This window comes from Lycorma delicatula, chromosome 10 (assembly GCF_047948215.1).
Source record: "Lycorma delicatula isolate Av1 chromosome 10, ASM4794821v1, whole genome shotgun sequence".
NCBI classification, from domain to species: domain Eukaryota; kingdom Metazoa; phylum Arthropoda; class Insecta; order Hemiptera; family Fulgoridae; genus Lycorma; species Lycorma delicatula.
The window spans coordinates 24,240,929-24,266,346 of NC_134464.1; the positions used below are offsets into that span (position 1 = coordinate 24,240,929).

A 25,418-nucleotide genomic window follows, 5' to 3' on the forward strand; every position below is an offset into this window, starting at 1 on the left:
ATCATAGAATGTGTCACACTTTTATTCAAACAATATGGTCAAGGTCAAGTTGAGAATACTTAAGTAAAACGCCTACGAGGTCGTAGACAGGATAGCAGAATTATACCGCCTTGACGAAAAGCTCCCAAATAAATGAGACTGTGTTATAGAAGACTCCTGAACTCACACAAACTACTCATCTTACACAATTACTTTACATATAGGGCCGGCAAGGTAGCACCATTCAGGGACAGGGTAGTGGCGTTACGACGACGCTTGTTCCCATGAGTATAATACACTAGAGGATTAATGTTTAAATGTACAAAATATAAATCTCTCCTTTGATTTATTATACTAATTTAGCCACTATTCTACATGCGAGCATAGCTAATATCAAGATTTTTTTATTTCTTAGACAGATAGGTCTTTCTTTTCCTGTTTAGCCTCCGGTAACTACCGTTTAGATAATTCTTCAGAGGATGAATGAGGATGATATGTATGAGTCTAAATGAAGTGTAGTCTTGTACATTCTCAGTTCGACCATTCGTGATAGACAGATAGGCCTGGGTCTGAATTTTGTCAAGGAGTTTCGTTTTCTATAGTTCATTACACTTATCTCAAGCCAATCTAAGCTTTTCTCTGTGACCGATGTCCTAGTTCCTAACGTTTTCACTCCACCATCCAAAAATCTGATAGCTTGATTCTCAATTAACTTGATTAGGATATGCGATCAGAGTTTCAGTGCATTACATTCAGATTATATTTTCAACAGAATTCTAAAGAAACATGCTCACTGCACCCTACCAAAATGCTTTACTACCAAATTCACTTAATGGTACCTTCAATGACAAAACTATGAGAGATTGTTTATGAAAATTTAGTTCTTAATAGATTCCTTTGAAATTGTTTTTATTAAATCATGAAATAATCTGAATAATAATTTGTGTTATCTCTTTCTTTTTTTAATTTAATTTGTTTACCTTTTAATAATACAACAGTGTTCCTATTTCATTTGTCATATTGAGTCGACTAAGTTGGTATGACAAACTAAAATGGCCGTCAGTTGTTGTCAGCTGAGTTAAACCGATCGCGTGGTGTTCGTTAATATAAATTATTTATGAACAAATTCAGTGAAGAATAAAAGTACTTTCTATAAAAATACAATATAATTATTTTGTGCTAGTATTTACTTTCGATATTGTTTATTATTTATCAACTGATTTGTGTTACGTCTGTAGGTATAATTATCGTTGGAAAGTTTGTGTTTATGCCAGTTCTTGGAGGCAGTCGTATTTAGTAACTTTTCATATTCTAGCTATGCTTATCTTAATTTTAATAAATCAGTGTAATTATAATACAAAATGAATAATAATTTAGGGTATAATCAACAGGTTTTTATTTTAAATGGCCAACCTCTGATTTTACAAAGAAATAATGTTAATACTTCTGTTGCTAATACAATAAACAATAGTAATAATATTGTACTACATCAGAGTACTCTACCGGAAGAAGATTCTAGCGTTAATGAATCAAATTTGAATGCTACTAATCTTAATGTTGAAGGAAATAATTTAGTGCCAATTCAGGGAACAGATAAAGAGGAAGGAGATTGTGATGATAATGAATATGTTGCTTATGTTGATGGCAGTGATGATGATTCTTCAACAATTCATCTCACTTTAGAACAAGCTGCTGAACTGGGCTTGCAGTTTGATAATGGTGAAACAAAGTTAATGACAAATGATTTGCCAGTAGTAAATAATGAAATTATTGAAAGCAACAGTAAAAGGCTATCTTCATTTAATATTTTTAATAAGACTCTTACTGTGCCAAATAATGATAACACTAATGAATTAGATTTATCCGTATTTAATGAAAGGAAATTAATAGGTGATAGTAATGATTGTAATAGTGTTGAGAGAATTACAAAACCAAATGTCACTTTAGAAAATGGTTTTAAAACAACTGTGGATGAACCAGTTGTTGGAAGCATAAATCTTAGCGATTCTGACCAGCATTTAACGCTGATTCCACATTTTATAAATGGTACTGTTACATATTCTATTCAAATTGATAATTCAGCCAGAAAAGAGTTAAAAGATAATAAAAATTCTATAGTAGATTCTGATTTATCCTCTAAGGAAAGTTCTTTACAGCATTGTGTAGTATCATCAATTAGTAATAGTGATTATAATAATACAATTACGACATGTTCTGATTTGTCATCTTTTGTTGAATCAAATTTGGATACAAGTGCCTCAGAATCTACAATCACAACTGGTCAAATTATAGATGCTTCATCACAAAATATTACCATTAATAATGAAAAAAGTATGGTTTTGCCAAAAACTGCAGTAATGGGTTGCACAAGTGTAAATAAATTAACTGTTAATAACTTCACACCTTTATCTGATTTAGTTAAATGTAATAGTACTGCTAATGATAACTCTAAGAGTAATAATTATAATTTTATGTCAAATTTTCAATCTGTCTCTTTGACACAGTTGATTAATAATAATAATAAAAAACAGCTTCAAGAAAAAAAAAATTTCCCATCGCATTCTTCATCGGCTAGTACTCTAATTAATAGTGTTAGTGATAATGCTGGCATTACAAAAAACCAGATAACATTAATTAAAAATTCATTGTTGAATAGTAACAACAGAATTCTTAGTGCATCAAATGGTGATCCATTAATTGTTCCTGTTACAATTAATACTAATTCGTCAGTAACTTCATCAGCTACAATGTTGCCCAGTGGTTCAAATAACAGTATTATTAATAATAAGAAATCTGTAATTAATAATGAATTAACTAACTTGTTACATGTTTCGAATGAAAATATTCCTACATCATGTACTACAAGTGTAAGTAATGGAGTTAGTAATAACAATAAATTACATTCTCTTATTGTGGCTTCTAAGAGTAATAAAACTATTGTACACAATGGAAGTTTGACATCGCTAGTGGATTCAGACAAAAACAGCATCAATATTAATGTTTCTGTTGCAGATATGTAAGTTTTTATTCATTTTAAAACTTATTCTTAAGGTTGAAAATAATAGAAAATTTTACTATTGTCTAAAATTTGGATATAAATTGTAAATAAACTGAGTAGTGCTTGTTCACTAAACAGACACCACTGTCTGATATTCAAACAACAGTTGCCTATAGATTTAATTTTTTGTCATGCCGGCATCTTTTCTTACTTTTTTTTAATACAGTTAAATTATTAGAAAGAGTTTTCCAAATATTCAGTTTAAAGTAATTTTAAACCACCTGTTTGCATTCATTTTCTTATTTAGTATTATATTTATTTATTTTTTTTTTTAAAGGATATATATTTTTAATTTTATAATTATTTTTCATCGTTTTGTTGTCCACATTTATAATATACATTTTAACTTATAAATTAAAATATTCAGACTGCCAATTAGAATGAACAGAACTAATGTACAGAACGCTAAAAACATATTTACAACATTCAGTTGTCTTCAGCCCCAATTTTTAATTAAATATACTGTAATATAAATAATGTATTAATAAAATTCATTTGATCACATTTCTGCTGCCATTCATACATTGAGAATAATGATTTTGATATAAAACATGATTTTAAAATTTCCCTTTAAATTTGTACCAGTTTAAAAAGTTATCCATTAACCTCATACTTATTCATAATTTTATGATTGAATATTTTTTTTAACAAATAAAATTATTTTGAAATATTTGATATTTTTTAATTATGATTAGAAATGTGTATTAAATTAGAACAGTATGAAAAATATGATATTTATAAATTTTTAATGAGTACAATTATCTACCTTTCAACACATGATTTTAATTATGACGAAGTTAAGAAAGATAGATAATTGTACTCAAAATAAAAATTATGATGACAATATTGGCAGAAAAAGATTAGAATTTGATATTTGACTAGAACTGCATTTAAAATGTTAAATTTTTACTAATAAATCAAATCAAATTTAGTTATGCTCAAAGAAGTGCAGGAAAGAATTTGTTTATTGAGAATATTCTCCAAAAAATAAATTCTCAGAAAAAATTGGGATTTTTTAGCCTAGATGCCCATTGATGTTCATTCCAATAAATTTAATTAAGCCATTTACTTGCATACATGTTTTTCATTTATGATTATGTTTTTCATTTACCTACCTATACATAAAGAATTTACTGTCCTGACATCTAGCCTGTCTAGACAAATGAATAAAAAAAATTTGACTATAAAGAGTAAAAATGCATTTACACTGAAAAAGGGCAAGATCATTGTTTTGAGCCATTCATAAAACAATAATAACCAATCCAGGTACCATCCATTAGGTACATATGTAATAAATCTCAGTGTCCAAAGCCTGCATCTGCTAACATCAACCCCAACTCTTTGTATCATTGTACCCTCCTTGTATCATTGAACGATAATGATAATCAATGTGATCTACCATGTACCACACCAGTTAACATAGTTAACTGTCATTCATTCATTATTTCATAAATTTCATCAATAAATTGAACTGCTCCCTAAAAGAAACAGCGCTCATCATCAAAATGCAGTGTCAGTATTTTTGCCGGTTGGTGCTGCTTTGTACCATGATTATTTGGATGTGTGAATTATTGTGTCTTTAAATCTGTGCTCAGTTCTCTCCACATTTTTTAAAGCTGGTTTAAAAAGGAAGAAATAGAAATTCCATATGGGAACACTTCAAAACTATAGAAAAGAACAAAAAGGAGGTCTATGTATGCAGGTAAGAACTTAATATATCATTATTAATAGTTAATTTTACCCAACAATGTAGCACAAGTTAGAAACATTGTGAGCATTTCAACATTTTTAATTGATGTAAGTTGGTCATTCGCCATAAAGGTTAATTCTTAAAGAGTATGGTTTAAATATATGTTAGAATAATTGTTAGAACTAGATTGAATAAACTTATTATATTAAGATAATCACTAATAGTAAAGTAGTTAATCAAATTATTATAGTTAATGTTCAGTTATTGATGGTTACCATTTTGAATATTTTATTAAGACTAAAATTATACGTATATTTTCTCATCTGTTATATGGCGTTCCAACATAAGCACAAATTTACCAATTACTACATATGATTAATTTATTACATATTCAACAATATTTATGCTAAATAATGTTATGCTAAATTATTTTGGTCTCTTTTAAGGTACTATGGGCAGATGTATTTCCAGAGAATGCTTAGAAGAAAACATTAATTTGATAAAATGTTTTAAAATATGAATGAATGCAAAACAACAATTTTTACATGAAATGAATAAACTTTTAAAATTATCTACACTCAGCAAGGAAGAAGTAGATGTCGAGGAATCCAAGGAACAAGAGAACATGATTCCATCTATGTTAAGGAGCTGAAATCCTGTATCCTCTCATCTCAATTCACTCAAGACATGGTCTGTCATATCCGTCATTAGTTATTTTGACCCAGTGGGGGGAAAGTCAGCAGGTTAGTGCTACAGCCATGTGTATTCTTACTTTCTTGATAAAGCCACATAATAAATAGGGAAGGCTAATATTTTTACCAAGCAAGATTTTTGGGATTTCTAATTAATATTTTTAGTTGTGAATGCTCTGTGCTCTAGGGTAGTCAGTTTATTAATGTCTATTAAATAAATGTTTATTTATTTCAGGTGAAACAAACATTATGATGGCACGAGGTGTATAACCATTACTGAAACACCATTAGAGATTTTTGAGCACAAGATGTGGAAGAAATTTTTTCAATATTTGAGGCCTTCATTCACACCAGCAACAAGAAAGGTGCTATCTACTGCCTCTTAGATATGGAGTGCAATTGTACAATGATTGATATTTGGAACGTCATCAACACACATCTGGTGATATGCATCTTCATTGTGATATTTGGAGTAACATTCATTCGTAATGAAGGTATTTTCAATTTCATGATCTCCACATCAGAACGTCCAAAACCTGTCTTCTCTAAGTTTGTGAATACAGAAGAAAACAGGCATGATTCCGACTATTTCGTTTCTTAAATTCAAGATGTCCTATATGATTATGGAGCCTAAATTTTTGGTATTGATGGAGGTAACCCCAAAAATTTACAGAAAGATTTAAATTTACAGAAATTGTTCAAGAGAACAACGCTCAGTATTTTATCGTGCCCCTGGTTGCCTTGACATATGCAACATTTCACTATTATAGAAATTCTTTTCACTACAATAGAATCTACTTTGATTAAAAATGTAATTAATCTCTAAAACGCTATCATTCTAATAGCTAAAACGACCAGCCTTCGATATATCGTCAATTAGGTTTAACCAACTTTATTCAGTTAAATAATAGAAAAATATAAATTTTATATATTTTGGACTAGAGAATATTTGTAATTAAGAAACTAATTGTAGTTTAAGATTATTTAGTTAATAATAATTCTATCTGAACATGATGTAATGTTCGGCAACCATGTCATGTCATTCTTGTCTGCTATACTATACTGGCTTGTTTACATTGTGTGTGTTTATGTGATGTGCTTGTTGTCGTTAATTGTTATGCAAACAGTTCTATTTAGTTAAATGTACTTTTATTGTTTGTTTTGTAGTGTTTGTGTGTTATGTGTATTTTTTTTACAATTATGTCATGAGACAGAATTTCAAAGTGAGTTGAATCACCGGCTAAATGAAAGTGAAGGTGAAGATTATTCTATTTTGTTATCAAGTGATGTTGAATTTGATATATTTGGTGATGATAGTGATGTGGATCCTTCTTTTTACCCTGATGAACCATCAACTTCATTTCATAATCTGATATTTGAAAAACTAAATGAAAGTAACAATAACGTTAGGTCTTAGTTTGTCAACGGACAGGTTATTAGTGACAGTTTTGATGAAACATATAATGAAAATGATAATATAAATTGGGATATGATTACGAACTTAAGTGATTTAGATCTGTTCATCTATAATTTTGAATATTTTGAAATTCCTGAGTCAAATCATTGTTCTCCTCCAATATCCAAACCTGTGAATTATTTCAAATTATTTTTTATGGGTACTTTATTAATATACTTGTGAAAAGAAACAAATAGTTATGCTCAAAAAATAATTGCATCAAAAGAGCCTAACATCTTACCTCATCTTACCTTAGTTCATTGGTACCTGTTACTATCAGTGAAATGTTGGCTTTCATTGTTGTTTTGGTATACATGGGATTGATACATAAACCAACTATTACTTCCTATTATTGTATAAATTCAGGTTCTCAAAGCACTCCTTGGTTTCCAAAAATGTTCAGAAGGAATAGATTTAAGCGTATTCTTCGTTTGTTTCATATGGTAGATAACAGTAAACTGCCAAGTAGTAATTAGCCCATTTATGACCCTTGCCAAAAATTCCAAACTTCAATGGCCCATTACAACAAACTTTCTCAATTTTACTACATTACTCATCAGCAGTTATCTTTTGATGACTGCTTTATTGGTACAAAGAATCTCACTAGTCTTATACAATACATTCCCAAAAACACCATCATCAATAGGTTAAGACTTAACCCATTGATTAAGTTAAACTTTGGGTTTTGTGTGATCGGGTTTCAAAATATTGTTTTGACTTTTTTTTGTTGCAGGGATGCTAAAAATGACTATGATAAAGAACAAATAAAAAGTAACAGTTCGGCATATGTAATTGTTGAAAAATTATTATCAATTTGTAATTATTTTAGAAAAGGGTATCATGCTTTTAGAGATAACTTTTTTACAAGCATTCCTCTTATGAAAATGTTGTATAATAAAAAAACCTTGAGTAACTCTGTCAGAAGAAACCATAAAGGACTTACTAATTAAGTCAAAGCCTAGTTACAGATAGATAAGACTGTATACTGTAAAAATAATAGTTACGTTGCTATGCCCTATAGGAAGAAAAAAATCACAGAAGCACCCTATCATACTAATTTCATCTAATTCAGAAATCAAAGACATAACCAAACAAAAAAAAAATATACAGTATTATTGCTCTGACAAAACCAATCATGGTAATGAATTATAACAAGCATATGGGAGGTATACTCATTTTGTATGATACTTTGTTTTACTAGGATGAAAGGAGGACAATAAAGTACAGGAAAAAAGTATCCTTCAACCTTTTTGCTAGGATGTTGTTTAAATTCCTATGTTACATATAAGTAAAACTGCTTAAACAATTTAAAGTCTCTCCCTAGACACCAGTTTATAGTTTCCATTGTTGATACAGTTGCAAAAGATAGGTTTAAAGAAAAACAAATTGTCATTGCCATTGCTTTCCTGATTTGAAAAACTGCCAGGGAAAGGTGAAAAACTTGTTGGGTGTATTCTGTAAGAGAAACTATACAAAGGAGAGAAAGAGATCCAGAACAGACTGTTCTAGATGTAAGGAAGGGTGCCATGCAATTGGTATTAGCAAGCACTTTTGTAAATAAGCGCAAATAGTTTCTGTGTAAATATGCTTCATTCGATTGTAATTTAAAAACTTATAAATTAGAAAATAAGTGTTTTGGAACAATAAGATATTGTTCCAAAACTATTTTGGAAAAGTAGTCTGCACTCTACTTGCTAGTAGAGTTCAGACTACTTTTGAAAATTACATAATTTTGCCTGTTGGTAAAATTGCATATGTGTAATAAATAACAGTAATATAAAAAAATGTACTTTTTTCTCAGTCTTCAAACATGTTTTATTAGATAATAAGGTTTCATGTAGATAAACTATTTTTACTTTAAAAGTTGTAACCATGCAAATTTATTTTTTTATATAAGTAATTACTTAATTGTTTTTTTTAAATAAAAAAAAAAATATTTCTTTGTTAAAAGGGATGTATTTTATTAAAATGTAGCTACTTTAAGGAGAATTCTAATTGTAAAGCTATGTCAATTGTTTAAAAATGTCCAAAGTTATTATTAATGCTAATAAAATGGTTAATTTTACATCTGGTCAGTTTTGTTTTTTTGTTTTTTTTTTTGCATATATGTAGCCCAGGAGTAATTATTTGACACTTTTTCAATAGTTTGGTCTCCAAAGAGTTAAAAAATTTATAAAAAAAAAATGTATCTTTTTTTTTTTTACAAACATCTTCCTCTCAACTGTGGAACAGAACAATTTATGGAAAGATTTTCTTGAAAGAATGAAAACATCTGTGTGCCCAATTCATTTTACAGCTAATTTATTAAATCCATCCTCCCAGGGGTCAAACTGCACTGCTGAGGAAATCTATTATGGCAGAATTAGCAGGATACAGGAGCAAGAAAGAAAATATCTGGGCTAAAGATTTCCTGTGGAGGTCAGTAGAAAGCATGGCCCCCATAGAGTAGTAGGCAGGACTGGTGTGTGGTACTGACCTAAGTAAAGTAGCCACATTTAATCAGCTCCAGCAACAGCAGTGACTGAGAGGAGCTTCAGTTTTCTCAACAATAAAAAAAGAAGCCATCTAACAATGGAAAGGGCTGGGAAAATTCATATGTATAGGCTACAATTTTCTTTAGAATGGTCCTGATTGTTTTTCTCAGGGCACTTCAAAAGCATTACACTGGTGGCCGCATATTGTATTAATGAATAAAAAATAATAAACACTGCACATCGTCACATACAACCATAAAATAAAATCACAAAAATTAACAACAATCTATTTACAAAATAAAACATTATTTTACTGTTTTTTTTTTTCATTTAGTTATGTATGGTTATTTCTATTTTGCATTGTTTCAGGTATGTGTGCATGAATACATTAGTATCTCGTCCTTGCTGATTATTTATTCTATTTAAAGTACCATTTCATTCTTCATTTATATGATATATATATATTTAGTGTTCCTTTTTTGCATTCTGTTACTTATACCAAATTCAGTTAGCTTATAGAGTTGGAAGTAAACAAACTGCATGTATGAGTGTTCAGGCGGTCAATTCACAAACAGTTCAATTGAACACAAGAACAAAAGAATGTTCATATGAAAAAATCAAGGGTTGTAATGGAATTGAAAGATGGAGTAGAAATCAAGGGTTCCATTATCCTGTCTACTACTCTATGGGGGGCCATGCTTTCTACTGACCACAGGAAATCTTTAGCCCAGATATTTTCTTTCTTGCTTCTGTATCCTGCTAATTCTGCCATAATATATTTCCTCAGCAGTGGAGTTTGACCCCTGGGAGGATGGATTTAATATTATAACATGTGATTACATGAGTTATGTCTAATTAATTATACGGTGACTAATTTGAGTAATGATTATTGTGTTGTATATAGATATGGCTGTATTGTGAATTGGCGCTGATATAAGGGATTTGACTTGGCAGAAACATGATGAAATCACTAATGCAAAAGCAACATTTGTTTATTCACTCTACAAGCCAACTGAATATAGCATAGATGTTTGTAGGCTGCTAATTTCTGTATATGTGGGTGGCTTGAAGTTTTTGGAATTATTTGTGTGATTTTCAGTAAATTTTAATTTGAAATTTTTATAATTAGCGTTAAATCCAAAAAAATTATTGAATTATTTATTTCTATTTGTATAAATTTATGTTATTCGTTTGGTTTAAAAGATTTTAATATTATGTTACATATTAGGAGGCTGTCCTTATTTTGTTCTGTAGGAAGCGTTCTGTACTCAGTGTACTTATGTCTTTTCCTGTGTTTACTGTTTTTAACGTATTATTTTATTCTTTTCAGATTATTGAATGCCAGTAACAAAACTAGTGGTGCTAGTTGTAATGATAATAACAGTAGTAATAGTAATAATTGTGATAATACTAGCAGCAGCAATAATCAGGTGTGTTTGGATCAACAGTTAACATGTCCTGTTCCCATTTCTACAAATTGTGTTATTTCTAATTCTACTTCAGTTGCATCTAATACTACAGCAACTACTGCTGTTATTACTACAACTGCCATCTCTACTGATATTACTACAGCAGGTACTTTAACTTTGCCTACTGGTACTAGTACTACTACTACTACTACAGCTGCTAGTATCATTCCTTCCTCTACTTCTGTAAATGAACCTACCATTAAATCTATAAAGTCGAATGATAATTTTCTTTTATCAAAAGAAGTTTCAGCTGCATTAAGTAGGTTACCATTGTTAAGTAATACAAATAAACCGCTTGGATCTAGTGAAAACCCTATACAATTGGTTCAACAAGGACATACATTTCATAGGTAAATATATTATATAATTTTAAAGATTTGTATTATTTATCTGATTAGTTTTACTATCAATTGCTCTGTTTATTAATTGGTGATGTCAACAATATGTGTTTGCCTAGCTGAGAGAAATTTCTACTAAAACATTGTTTGATATGATCTATACTGTATTATGGCTAAAGTATATTTAATAAACTAGTTCCAACATTTAAATGGCCATACAATAGAACAGACCCTTAAATCAAACAATGGTCATCCAAAATTATAAATTTTACAGATTTTAACTATATTTTCCCTTAATTTTTTGCTTAATTTATTTAAAACTATGGGTGGTAGAATAATTGTATTTACAGATCTGTAATTTATGCAAAGAAGCAATTCAAGAAATGGTATCACACTTAGAGAAACATTAAAAAAATTTTTTATGCTTATCAGTGTAATTTATCCTCCACATGGAGGTTTCAAGTAAAATTTTGTCCTTTAAAAAAAATTTAGTTAATAGGTGTTTATCATACGAAAAGATGTTTTAGTTTTGATCTGTTAGCAAAATACAAGTCTTTTTATGTTCCTCAATTACATAAGTATTAGGTTTTAAAGTACATAAGCCAATTTAAAATTAATTAATTTGATTAAGTGTAGATGGTAAAAATTATAACTAGACACAGATTAGAATTTGTAAATCAAATAGGATGTATAACATTTTAATGAGCAAGATAATTTATAATTTAATGGAAAATTATTTTGTCTTAAAATGATTGAATATTCATGTTTCACTTAATAATGAGTGATGGTGGTCTTTTAGCCTGCTTTGAAGTGGCTCCTTATTTTCTAGAAGAAAAGTAATTGGTTTTGTAACCTATACTGTCAGTGGATTTGTGGTCAGTATGCTGTTCTATCCTGGGAAAATGTTCCATAGGTTTATAGGTAAAATTGGTACTCGCTGTTTGGAGCAGCGGAATAGGAAATAAATTCCAATTCAAAACAGTAATTAATCCTGTCATTTTTTATGGTATGGAAACAATTTACCAACCTAGGAAAAATATTAAAAGTTGAAAGGAGAAGCCTCAGAAAAATATACAAACCTAAAAAACACCGAAGTATTTGTAAGTTAAGATCAAAGAAATGTTTCAGAATATCCATACCTAGAAGCAGATTACAGAAAAAGAAGATTAAGATTTCTTGGACATATGATGATGATGAATGAATCTAGAAATTTATTGTCTAACAGATCTTTGATAAAATTTGGAAATACTAAAATCAACAGGGTTACATCAAACAAATGAAAATAGAAATACAAAAATTCAAACTAACTCATGAAAGTTTTCAAAAAGAGATGAATTAGAAAGTTCTTGTACAATCTAAACATACTTCTGGAACAGAAATAGCCGAGTAATAAGAAGTGGACTGAAGAAGAAAAAAGGTGAAATCAGAATAGATTAAATTTTTGGACGAAAAAAGAAAACAAAAAAAAGGTCAAAAAATAATATTTGCGAAATCCTTTGATGGTCTGTTTGAAGAAAAAAAAATGGTGTTAATTCAGTATCTATTTAACTACCCACTGGGTTGATCTAGTGGTGAATGCATCTTCGCAAATCAGCTGATTTTGAATTCAAGAATTCCAACGTTCAAATCCTAGTAAAGGCAGTTACTTTTATACAGATTTAAATACTAGATTGTGGATACAGTGTTCTTTGGTGGTTGGGTTTCAGTTAACCACACATATCAGAAGTGGTCGACCTGAGACAGTAAGAGACTAACACATCATCCTCTGAAGTAATACCTGACGACTCCCAGAGGCTAAACAGGAAAAAAATATCTATTTTATTGTGTTATTTACAAGTATATTTATGCTTCCTTGGTTTTTATTACAGTACTCAAGCTTTGACAGAGGATCAATTAAAGCAGATAACTACCGTATTGCAGCAGAATAATCTTGGTACAAATTTACCCGCAAAAAATATTTTATATGATGCTGAAACAAATACCAGAATAATATACAGGTATGTTTTTTTTATAAATAAATGTGGTTATATTTAAGCAAACATGAACTTAAATTTTTTGAAAATATATTGTTTCAAGTCCCCCTAGTCCAAAAAAAGTTACAAATTTCTGGAAGATGTGTGTATGCAGTTCATTTTTTTTTTTTTTTAATATTGTTCAAAATTTAATGCTATCAGTGCTCCATATATAAAAATTATTTGAGTAATTTAAATTTAATTTTTTGAAGAATTTATGTTGAGCCAGTCCAAAGAAATTTATCAGAAATCTGGCCAACTTTTTCCCTCTTTTTTTTTTCAATTGCACTTTAATAATTACAATATAAATTTGATAATAAAAATGTCTTTCGGCCAAGGGAGTCAATTGGCACCCATAATTTCTTGCTAATTTAGATCTTTTTCTCAATTATACTTTTGATATAGCATAATTTTTAAGGTAAAAACATCATTTGGTAAAGAGAGTCAAATCAGACTCAATCTTTTTTTTTTTTTTTTTTACTGAACATGATCTTTTCTGTAGTTGTGCTCTCAACTATTGCATAATTAAGTCTCATTAATATTTTTAAAAAACCTGATATATTTGAAATAAAAATCTGTCAAGGGCAAAGCTGGGAAAATTATGTAACTCTGTACTGATTTTTTCTTACTGTATGGAAGTGTTAATGCTATATTTAGGATTATCTTGTTTGATTGCATGTGAATGTGGGCTGCAGTCAACAGATACTATTTGCATTTAATAATTTTCAGTAAAAGTAATTGTTGTAACTCAGTTGCTAATCTTGTTTCATTATTTGTTATGTATAAGTGTTTAATTTTATTTTTTTTATTCTTTTTCCTGCTTTTTCAATGGTTTTTGTTACCTTCTCCCATTTTTCATTTTAAGTTTTGCATTTTGTCTGTTCCTTTCAAAAATGTAAATATCTTTCTATTTCAACTAAAAAGAAATAAAACAATAAGAATATGTACATTACTGTAGTGAAAGTATGTCTGTACTCTATCTATATCAGTAACATTAAAGGAATATGAATAAATATGTTACTGGCATATTCAACTATGAACTATAAGTATTTTTTCAGAAAAATTATTATATACAGTTAGTTATTAAAATAACTTATTGAGCTGTTTTTAGTTGCAATATCAAATAGTGAACCTTAAAATTTGATAAAACCTAGTAAGTGGACTGCTCATCAGACAGTAACTGTTTCTATTAAAGCCGGGTTATTTAATATTCTGAATTTTTAAAAGGGTTCAAATATTATATTCTTAGCTTTCAAAACTAGTTTCGTTTAATTATGTGTTTATTCTCTGTTATTAAATAAATTTGCATATATCATGTAAAAATGTTTTCTTTTTTCTTTGAAGTTAAGCTTTCCCCCAATATTTCTTTGTGACTTGGAAGAAAGATTTATTGAAATTTAGAGGTGCCGTTCTTCTGGATGACAATATATTATTAGACTATAGTAACATATGATGTAAATGAACAAGTGTTTCCCATTCATTTATGTATCATGTTGTGTGTTATTTATTCCTTTCATTGCTTTAATTTTAATAAGCAAGTGTATTATACGAATTGGATTATTGGAAAACATTTTTTTAATTATTTTTGTCTTTTCTTATAAACATTTTATTATTCTACATGTAATACATCCATGTATTTGTTTTTGCAAAATATTGAAATGGAAATTTCTTCTAAAGTATTATTTTTACATTGGCTCAAATTTGTAGCTGTATTTGAACTTTTATGCAATTGTTAACTGTTTTTCTCGCTTTTAAAATTATGTTAACAGAACAAATAAAATAAAAAATTAACAACTAATTATTATTAAAAGGGAAACAAAGAATTGTTGTAAAACCTTTTTGCATACAAACAAAAATAAATAAACGCTTAAAAAAATTATACCTACATCCTGTATATAAAAAATTTATTTAATGATGCTTAAATTATTACTTACTTATTACATTGAACCTAAGAAAACTCAATTTTCATTGCACTAAAAACAAAAAAATAAATGGCACTTTATGTATGACAAGAAAGTAAGCAAACAGAAACAATATAATAAACAGTTGAGTGTTTAGACAATGTCATATTTCATATGTTGTCACAAGTGACATCACGTGTTCTGCCAGTTTGACAAGTTTAATAAAGTAGTAAAAGGGTTAAATTGTATCAAACTATCTGGAAATTGGGAAAGGACACAGTGTATTTTTTGTACAATTAATAAATTGTTAGGACCAGACACCTTGCCATCAAGTGATTAGTGTATCTATGTTAAGAACATAATTGTTTTAAGAGGGTCGTATAAGGTTTGTTTAGATTATGTTACTTTATTTGATGTTTTGTTTAGTATTTATTAATTTTATCCATGAGGATGATTCATTAATTTTTGATATCTGATTTTAATGTTGATTTATTTGTTTTTATAACTTTTTAATTTTACTATTTTAACTAAAATAATTTTCTTTTTTTTGAAATAGAGTTGTATATCCAGAAGAATTTGATTTAAAAGAAGCATCATTAAGCGGTGATGAAATCAATGGTAAAACTAGAAAAAGAGGTCGACCTCCAATTAAAAATAGTACAAAAGATTCAACCAACAACAATGTACATGATGAGAGTGGCGCTGCAAAACGGTAGTTATTTCAAATAATCTGATTAAACTGTCCTTTAAAATATGAAAGTTTGTGTTAATGTCATCTTGATTTCCCCGAGGGGAGAAGATCCCACCAACGTAGCGTGTCTGGTCGCTACACCACCTCCTCCGTTCCTTGCCAGTAGTGGCTTTAACGGAGGTGTGTTAATGTCAATGAAATTAAGAATTAAAATTTTCTAATGACAAACAAACCTAATTTTATAATAAAACATTTTTAAAACTTATCAAAACATTTTCAGCCATCTATGAGATCATCCTCAACTGATGCCACTGTTTTCACACTGGCATCAGCTGATGTTACTGATGATTTTTCCTCAAGATTTCCTTGTTTAATTTTGCCCTTTGCTTATTTGTATGTTCAGAAGCCTCAATTCACTTCCTTCACTCTCTTTTCAAAGGAAGTTATCTTTTGTTCTATTTTCTTTTCTAGTTTGTTATTAGAAAGGTATAGCAGTATTGCTCTTGGTTAACTTATATTATTGCAGTCCATTAACATTTACTGTAGTCTATTTTTGAGGCTCTAATTCCTAATGCATTTGAGTAGATATCTTTGCACTAATAATTCGTACCTTTTATTTAAGGTAAAAGAAATAGTAAGGGTATTTATTAATTACAGATTTTTTAAGTAAGAGAAAATAAATTAATCTTTTTCCTTTTCCAGAAAACAGCCATTACCTCGAACTAGATCAGGAAGGTTATCACGACCTCCTCGTTACATGGTACGTGATTATAAACGTATAAGAAGATCTGAACTTGATGATTCAGATGGGGCGTATTCTGATTATCAGAGTGATAATGAAGAGGAGAACACGCCTTCTGAAGAGAAAAACCTATTACCAGGTACATTATTAATTTATGTCTTTTCTTATTACTGTTTATTAAAATAAAAACTTTTTATTAAAAGTCAAAAATATAACTTCATGAAGTTAATACTTACTTATATTTATTTATCTAAAAGAATGATAACACTTGTAATTTAATATTCTGTATTTTTTTTTTGTTATCTTTTGTGTCACTTTTTTAATTAAATGATTGAATGACATTAAATGATTGTGTTATAAAATATATTCTGTTTCATTTATTAGTAATAATAACAAACTAATAAAAAAAAGAAGATATGTTTTTGAGATAGATCTATTTTATAAAAAGATGACTGTATCCTTACAGACCAGATGGTCTGGTCCTTAGAATCGTAAGTCTTGATTTTTTTATTATAATTTTAGTAAAAAAAAAATTTCATTCAACTAAGGTAAAAAAATAAAACATATAACATGTTTTTCATGTTATATTAAAGCTGTGATCAAGAATAATTTTTTTTTACACGAGTACTATTTTTTATAACGGTTCAAAATTAAGACTTAAGAGTTAAATTATTAAAAATTGAGATGAATTTAATTATTAGATTAAGGTAAAATTAATCTTAATTAGATTTAATCTTAATTGGATTAATATTAAATTATTATTGTCAAGTATAAAACTACATCTCTCAAATAGAGAGACTGTCCATACAGAAACTGAACAGAAGGAATTTTCCTGTGGTTTATTATTTTGAGATGATTTGTGAACTTATATGCTTGTTACATAACCTTTACATTATTGGACTGGAAAGAGAAATTTTACCCCCTTAATGATATTCACTGAAATAAAAATTACTGTTTTAATACTTTTTTTAAGAGTAATGTTTTTCACAGTTAAATTTAATTTTTTCATTGCACAATTTAGTGGAAATGTGAAAACAATCTCATTAAAAAAACCCTAGGAGATACGTACTTAATTATCATTTTAATGAATTGGCACCTTATTTTTAGTAAACAATGATGTAAAAATGTTTAACACTGTAAAAAATGTAAAATCGGAGAAATGTAATGATGTAAAATTTGTTACATTTTAACAAATGTAATATTGCAACGTGTGGTAAATATTTAGAATTAAAAAAAATATATATATGTTTACTGGTTTTTAAAATTTTTTTTCAATTATAGATTTAAATAAAAATGTTCTGTACAAGATAATATTAATTAATTATTATCATTAGAATTTTTTTTAATAAAAATCCATTTTTTATTAATAAATGATTGACAGTGTCGTGAATGGGTAGATTTGCCTGACTGGGTAAACTTTAAAAAAAAATATATGGAATTTTTAACTTTAACTTAATTTTAACTTTTAATCTTGATTTTAAAGTTTATATCCAAAGCTTTAGCAAATTCTATTTTATTATATTTAACCAGAATTTATTTTATAAATGATGTGTATTATAATATTAATTTTATGTGAAAAATAAAAAGATTGTATCAACTGAAGATGCGAGAAAATCGTGAAAGTACTCTTGTGTATACGAGGGTTTTTTTTTTCAAGGTCTGATCGGTCAAAAAATTAAAACCACAGTGAAAATAAACAATTTTTTATTTGTAACAAGTACTTACATAGTTACGTTATATTTCTACATAGTCGCCACTCTGATTTAGACATTTGTCATAGCGTGGTACCAACTTTCCAATACCCTCGTCATAGAACGGAGTCGCCTGTGTTTTCAGCCATGTTTCTAAATTGGTCTGCAGAGTTTCATTTGAGCAAAGAGGTGAAAATCGGATGGAGCCAAGTCCGGGCTGTATGGTGGGTGATCAAACACTTCCCTATGAAAACGCTGCAGGAGCTTATTTGTTACAGCTGCAATGTGCCACCGAGCATTTTCATGGAGAAAGACAACATTCCTCTTCGCTTATTCTGAATTGCCCTTCGTAGATGTTGAAGAGTCACACAGTATGAGGCTGCAGTGATGGCCGTGCCACATTCCATGAATTCCACCAAGAGAACTCCATTCTGGTCCCAGAACACAGTAGTCATACACTTTCTGTTGGAGAAGGTTCGCTTGAACTTCTTTGGTTTACTGGGAGAATAAGAATGCATCCACTGTTTGGATTATTCTTTTGTTTCTTCAGTTTCGAAATGGACCCATGTCTCGTCCCCTGTGACAGTTTTGTTAAAAAAATCTTCTCCTTCATTGTGGTAGCGCTGGAGAAACGTTAGGGAAGCGTCCATTCTCATTGTTTTGTGATAATCGGACAGCATCTTGGGAACCCATCTCGCATACAGTTTGCGGTACTGAAGTCTCTCACTCACAATGGTGTAGAGAGCTGACCTTGAAATTTCAGGAAACGAATCACTCAATACAGAGATTGTGAACCGACGATTTTCTCGAATTACCTCATCCACTCGCTCAACGAGATCATCGGTTGACACTCACTTCCTTCCCTGACCACCTGCATCATGAACATCTGCACATCCTGCTTTAAAATTCCTGCACCATTGTCGCACTTTGCTGTCACTCATTGAAGTTTCATCGTACACATTACTTATTCGTCTATGAATTTCAGCTGCATTACACCCCTCAGCCTGAAGAAATCGAATTACCGCACGCACTTCACACTTGAAGTGTTCAGAACTAAATGAAGTGACGCGGCGTGGTTGAAGGCCATACTAGACACTGCGCAACACATATACGCAAAGGTTTATCCGATTTCTGCGCGGGTTTTTATTTCACGACCGATCAGACCTTCAAAAAAAATAACCCTCGTATTTAATGATATAAGGTAAATGTCATCCTACCTAATTTAATTTTATTCTGTACTTGGTGGATCAAGTTATTTATATTTATATAATAGTACAGAGAAATGAGTCTTAAAATGAACTTAAAAAAATATATATATATATTTATATTTAATAGATCAACCCTAAGTACAGAACAATTGAAATAGGATAATTTACCTTATTTTATTACACAACAGAAGCACTTTCGTGAATTTGATTTGCACCATCTGCTGTATACATTATGTACATATATTACAGAACCATCAAACATTTGTAATCCGTGACAACAATACTGCCCATTCACTTATAATTTTGTTAAAAGTATTTTTAAACTAATTAATTTTTTTTTAAATTAAATTTAACTTATACTAAAACCACACACAAATTTAAAACCTTTATTTAAATTAGAGTCCCAGCAAAAGATAAGAACATAAAATAAAAAATGTTTAAAATTACATATAATTAAATCATATAATTAAAATTGTAACAAAGTCAAAATTAAAATATAAAAATGTAATTGAAACAAAGATAAAAATTACATAATTAAAAATTAAAACTTTTAAAATAACAAAAACTTATGCTTTTAATTAAATTATATTTGTAATTTCAAAAAAAAAATTATTATTTTACGTTTTTATCTCTTGTTGGGATTATAATTAACAATTTTTAATTTAAATAAGAGGATTTATATTTTTGTATGGTTTTAAAGTACGATAAGTTAAATTTAATTTAAAATTGTTTAAAAAAATTTAATTAGTTTAAAAATATTTTTAACATAAAATTATAAGTGAATGGGTGGTATGTTGTCATGGATTGCAAGTTTTTGATTGTTTTGTAATATATATATATATATAATGTATGCAGCTGATGATGCGAATCAAATTTGTGAAAGCACTTGCGTTATGTAATGAAATAATGTAAGTCATGCTATTTCTGTTGTTCTGTATTTGGGTTGATCTATTAAATATAAATTAATTTTTATTGGTACAGAGGAACATAGTTATTTAAAAAAAGTTATTATATATGTACTCTGTGTTGAAATGTGTTGTTTTTTAGTTTTCTAGTTTAGATAACTTTAATTTTTATGAAAAAATTTCAGTGAGAATTAAAAAATAGATACCGCACCTGGCACAGTTACATACATTGTATAAAATTATATGTTCATGTTTATTCAGTGGTTCCCATACTTAGTGGCCTTGCTGTTGAGACTAATTATTTTTATATATATATGTGTAGTAGAATTGCTTATAAGTATTCATGTATACTTATAGAACTAAATTCTATGTAATCTTAAATTTACACAAAAATTTAATATTGTTTTATGTTTGCAGGTTTATTATTACCACAAAAACGTAATATATCATCAACATTTCGGTGCCCGACATGCAATAAGATATATTTAGGTTATCGTAGAATGGCACACCATTTTGATAAATACTCTGATCATGGCACAGAAGAATATTTGATGCGATTGAAGAAAACATGTGAAAATAAGCATATACCTTACAATAATTTGTTGAATGAAAATAGTAGTAATAATAATAACAATAATAATAATAATGTTATCTCTTCCATGACATCAGCATCATATGGTAATAGTAGCCACACAACTACTCTGTCAGCAGTCAGTCCTGCCGATGTAACCTCTGTGACTACTGTTATGTCAAGTATATCATCAACAGGTAGCAATGGTTCCAACAGCATTATATCACCATCAGACATTGCAGGTAATTCAGGTTTATGGTTCCAGTTTCCTGTAGAGTTGATTTTTTTTTACTTTTCACCATTCTGTTAATATTTTTTAAACTCATTGTTAATTGTATGTCTGAAATTTGCCCCAACTAGGCTACTCTAATCTTTGATTACCCTAGAATTATTTTCATTAAAAATTCCTTTTACTGTAACAGATTAAAAATACTTCTGGATGAATTATTAAAAATCCCAAAGTAATTTGGGGGAATTGTTAATTTGTTAAAAAAAAAATAACTTATTTTTTTAACTATCAAATTTTTAGCTGTGGGTTGCTAACTCACCAAATTTTCATTGTTCCTCCTCTACTGTCAAAAAATGTGTATTCCAATTTTGGATTTTTGTTCATATTTACCCATCCTTAAAGCACTAGATTACCTTAAAGCCACTCTGTGTTATGAATTCTATGTTATAAAGTGAAAGTTATGTTGAAAAGATATTTTATTGCAAATTTTTTTATTCTTTATTAAGCGGTGGATGTGAGAGGGAAAAGTCCCAACAGCTGGATCCCTTTCAGGTATAAAAGTAGATTCAATACAGTTTTAGAACTTGATACCTGTAATTAACTTATACGAGTCCATTTCTAAAATACAGTATTTTTTCTACAAAGTCAACCTCATATTTAATCAGATAATGATAGGTTTATGTAATGTATTGAAATTCATTGTTTGTGGTAGTCTGTTTCTGATATCTCACCTATTTTGTTTGTTGTTTATGATTCTATGCTAACAATTTTTGTAGTTTTATAATGACCTGTAATATTACTAACCATTTAAAAAAAAAATTGGTATTTGATATTTGGCTTTATATATTCTTATTTTTCTTTCTTTTATTATTTTTACTCATTTAATTACTATTTAAAATTTATTTTAATATAAATGTGATTTATACTAGATATATATAGTGCAGATATAGCCATGTAGTTAGCTCAATCATACAGTTAATTTTATGATAAAAAAGATTAAAACAAACATGTTAATTGAGATATTATATAGAGTCAGGTTTCTATTTTAAGAATGGAAGTTTCAATTTATTTGTAATTCTGATTTTATTATTAGAATTTAACATTTAACATTTCAGATAGTAGAATCTTGGATAATATGCAGCAAAATCATAACGGTGTTGAAATAAATAAATGTAATGTCGGTTTTGGAAAGAGAAGAGGGAGAAGGAAGAGTGGGAGAAATGTTGACACCAGAGGAGGTGAAAGATTATCATCGATAACACAGCCTCTCATGCACTCGGATCAGATGAGAAGAACTAGATTAAAAGAGGTAACTAACACTTTCCAACATATCTATTTTATTTTAGCATGGAATCTGTAATTTCTTGTTTGTGTTTGGTATAATTTTTAGTACTTCTTAAACAGTAACTTCATACTTAATATAGTTTCTTACAAAAAGTCATTTTAAATAAAATATCAGATTATGTGTTCTTAAATTGAAAGACCGAAGAATCATGATATTACTACTTAAAAGAAAAAAACCTGAGTTTATTTGAGATAAGTAGGGTACATGAATGACAATCTCATGGTGTGGTTGGTTCTTTAGGATCATCTGTTTTTCATTTAATAGCATTAGATAAAGTTTCTTCTGTTTTTAATGAATTTTATCAAACTAAGAAAAAAGTAAAAAATTTAGTTTATTCAAGTCAGATTATTTATTATATTCACATATTAATTTTCTGTAGTTATTACATATATTTATTATGAAGAAAAAATTAATAACTGAAAATAAAACTAATTAAGAACTATTTTAATGTTTTTTTCTTCCATTATTTATTTATTCACTCTTTAGTAAAGTATGTTTGCTCATCTTATCTTACATTATGTCATGTTATTCTGTACTAATATGCTCATGAATTACTGTACTGTTATGCTCATAAATTTGACGCAGTAGCTTTCAGTATAATTTTATTTTTCTCTTGAGAATAGTTGTGTTGTTATATCAGTTTTTTAACTGATATATTTTATGCGGATCATGTATAATACAATAATCTTTTACGTTTGATTTTCTCTTGAAAGTGGTTATGTATAATAGTTTTATATTTGATGTATGATATGTAATTAGATTACTTGTAATTTTTTTTCTATAATATAATGTACCTTATGTGAAGGATTGTGTGAGTCTTACATTGTTGGATATGTAGGAATGTGTATGTTGGTGTGGAGTAAGGGAAATTATAATAATTAAATCTGAAAGTCAGGTTAAAATCTGTGTAAAAGCAGCACTGTATAACATTGAGATATAAAATCATTTTTTACGGTTATTATTTGCAGACTTCTGAAATTATTATTTTGTCTCCTTGGACATCATCTTACTTCTGATGATGTCAAATACATGATTGCTAGTGCAAAGCTAACATTAATTGTGAATTGTTAAATTATTTATTTTGTATTATTAATCTGTAGATGACTGTATTGTAATGACTGTTTCTTGAAGGTCTTGAGGATTTACATAACTGATTACTTAATTGTAATACGGCACGTAGTGTCGTGCAGTTAATTGAAATCGGATAAGTGATCATAACCCATCAGGTTGTGGTCTTCATGTCTTCGCAAATCAGCTGATTTTGAAGTTGAGAATTCCAATGTTCAAATCCTAGTAAAGGCAGTTACTTTTATATGGATTTGAATACTAGATCATGGATACCAGCATTCTTTGATGGTTGGGTTTCAATTAACCACACATCTCAGAAATGGTCAACCTGAGACTGTACAAGACTGTACTTCATTTACATTCATACATATCATGCTCATTCATTCTCTGAAGTAATTCTGACAATGGTTCCGGAGGCTAAACAGGATAAAAAAAGATAAGTGATCATAGAGCTGTAACCATTCTCTTTCTAGAGAATTGCGTTCTACCTAATGTTATTTTTTCTGTTAAAACCACAATTAGTTACAACTTCTTAAGACTAGATTAAAGGATTCTAAATACCAGTGACATTAATTTTTTGTTTAATAACTTCCTTAAGGTCATTTGTGATTCCATTAATGGATCTAAGAAAATCGTGCATTGCAACATAGAAACTAGTAAATTGAGAAACTAATACCTTGAATGATTGATGTTAATTTATTTAATTATTAAATAAAAATTAAATTTGTTTATATATTTATATTGTTATTTATATATTTTCAGATATTTCTACATTTTTAATAAATATAGAAAAATTAAATAAAATTAGATATTCACCACTAGATAATTTTGAATTTTGATTTTTTGTAGACTGCAGTATGAACAGAGAAACATTGTTTGAATAATTGGCAGATTTTACCAGTCTATTTAGTATCACACTTAACCCATTTTATTTTGTACTTTCTGCTTTGATTATTTTTATTTGTATTTTTCTTGTTATTGAAATATTTAATATGTTTGAATAAAATATTTTACTAAACTGAATTCTAGAATCAGAATAATTTGATAAATAAGTTCAAAATTTACCTTTTAACATGGATACATTATTATATCTTTAGCACTGAAATTGACTGAAAAAGCATCCATCATACCCTTACATAGGTTTTTTTTTAATTCTATAACCTTAATATTTTTTGAGTAAAAAAAAAAATATGTATATATAAATGGTAATTTCAGTGTAGTAGTAAGTTTTATACTTCATATAGGCATTTGAATCGTGAGTATCTTAGTGTTAACAGAAAAGTTTCTGATAGAATGCTGAGCTCAGGAGAGCCAATAGGGAAAGGCTTTCCCACTGTGTTGAAGTAGTGTTTGTAACACTTTTGTTTCATGATTCAATCTGTGTATTCACATAAAAGTGTATTAAATCTGTTACTTACGCTAACAGTGTTACTTTACACTATCAGTCCCAGTCTTGCTTATGACTGTGACATAGCAACGTACATGTAATATAAGAAGACTTATATCAGTGTTGTTATATCTGAGAGTAATGATATTTACTATAAAACCAGCCAGCCGCTGGTCCTTGTATTCTTTTGAATGAAGATGCCATTTGTGGGGCAGAAAGTCCATACAACTCAGTGAAGAAGGAAAAAGAAACCACTTTACTCCTCACTTTTCCTAGTAAGCCTGATACTGGATAGTTGTTAAGCTGGAAATGTCTCAATCTTTAAGTATGCGTGAGTATGTATGTTAATGATTCTTTTCATTAATCTATATTTCTGATAAATTTGTCAACAGGAGCATTTTAGTAGTTTTGGATAGATAGCATGTATATTGAGCTGATGTATTTTTGGAAGAACTGAAGGGCTGGCATCTGGAAGATGAGAAAGTGTAAACTACTGTTAATATTGTATTTTG

At 28.8% G+C, this 25,418-nt stretch overlaps 1 protein-coding gene across 1 annotated transcript in view; it reads left to right on the forward strand.

Annotated features, from left to right (window-relative positions):
- The first annotated feature begins 1,056 nt into the window (after positions 1–1,056).
- LOC142331184 (uncharacterized) overlaps positions 1,057–25,418 on the forward strand; it is a 35,043-nt gene continuing 10,681 nt past the window's right edge. Inside the window, exons 1-7 of the mRNA XM_075376912.1 lie at positions 1,057–2,995; positions 10,680–11,168; positions 13,025–13,153; positions 15,626–15,781; positions 16,463–16,641; positions 20,724–21,119; positions 22,222–22,415. Coding sequence (XP_075233027.1) covers positions 1,341–2,995; positions 10,680–11,168; positions 13,025–13,153; positions 15,626–15,781; positions 16,463–16,641; positions 20,724–21,119; positions 22,222–22,415 — 3,198 coding nt within the window. The 5' untranslated portion in view covers positions 1,057–1,340. The remainder of the gene's footprint in view (positions 2,996–10,679; positions 11,169–13,024; positions 13,154–15,625; positions 15,782–16,462; positions 16,642–20,723; positions 21,120–22,221; positions 22,416–25,418) is intronic.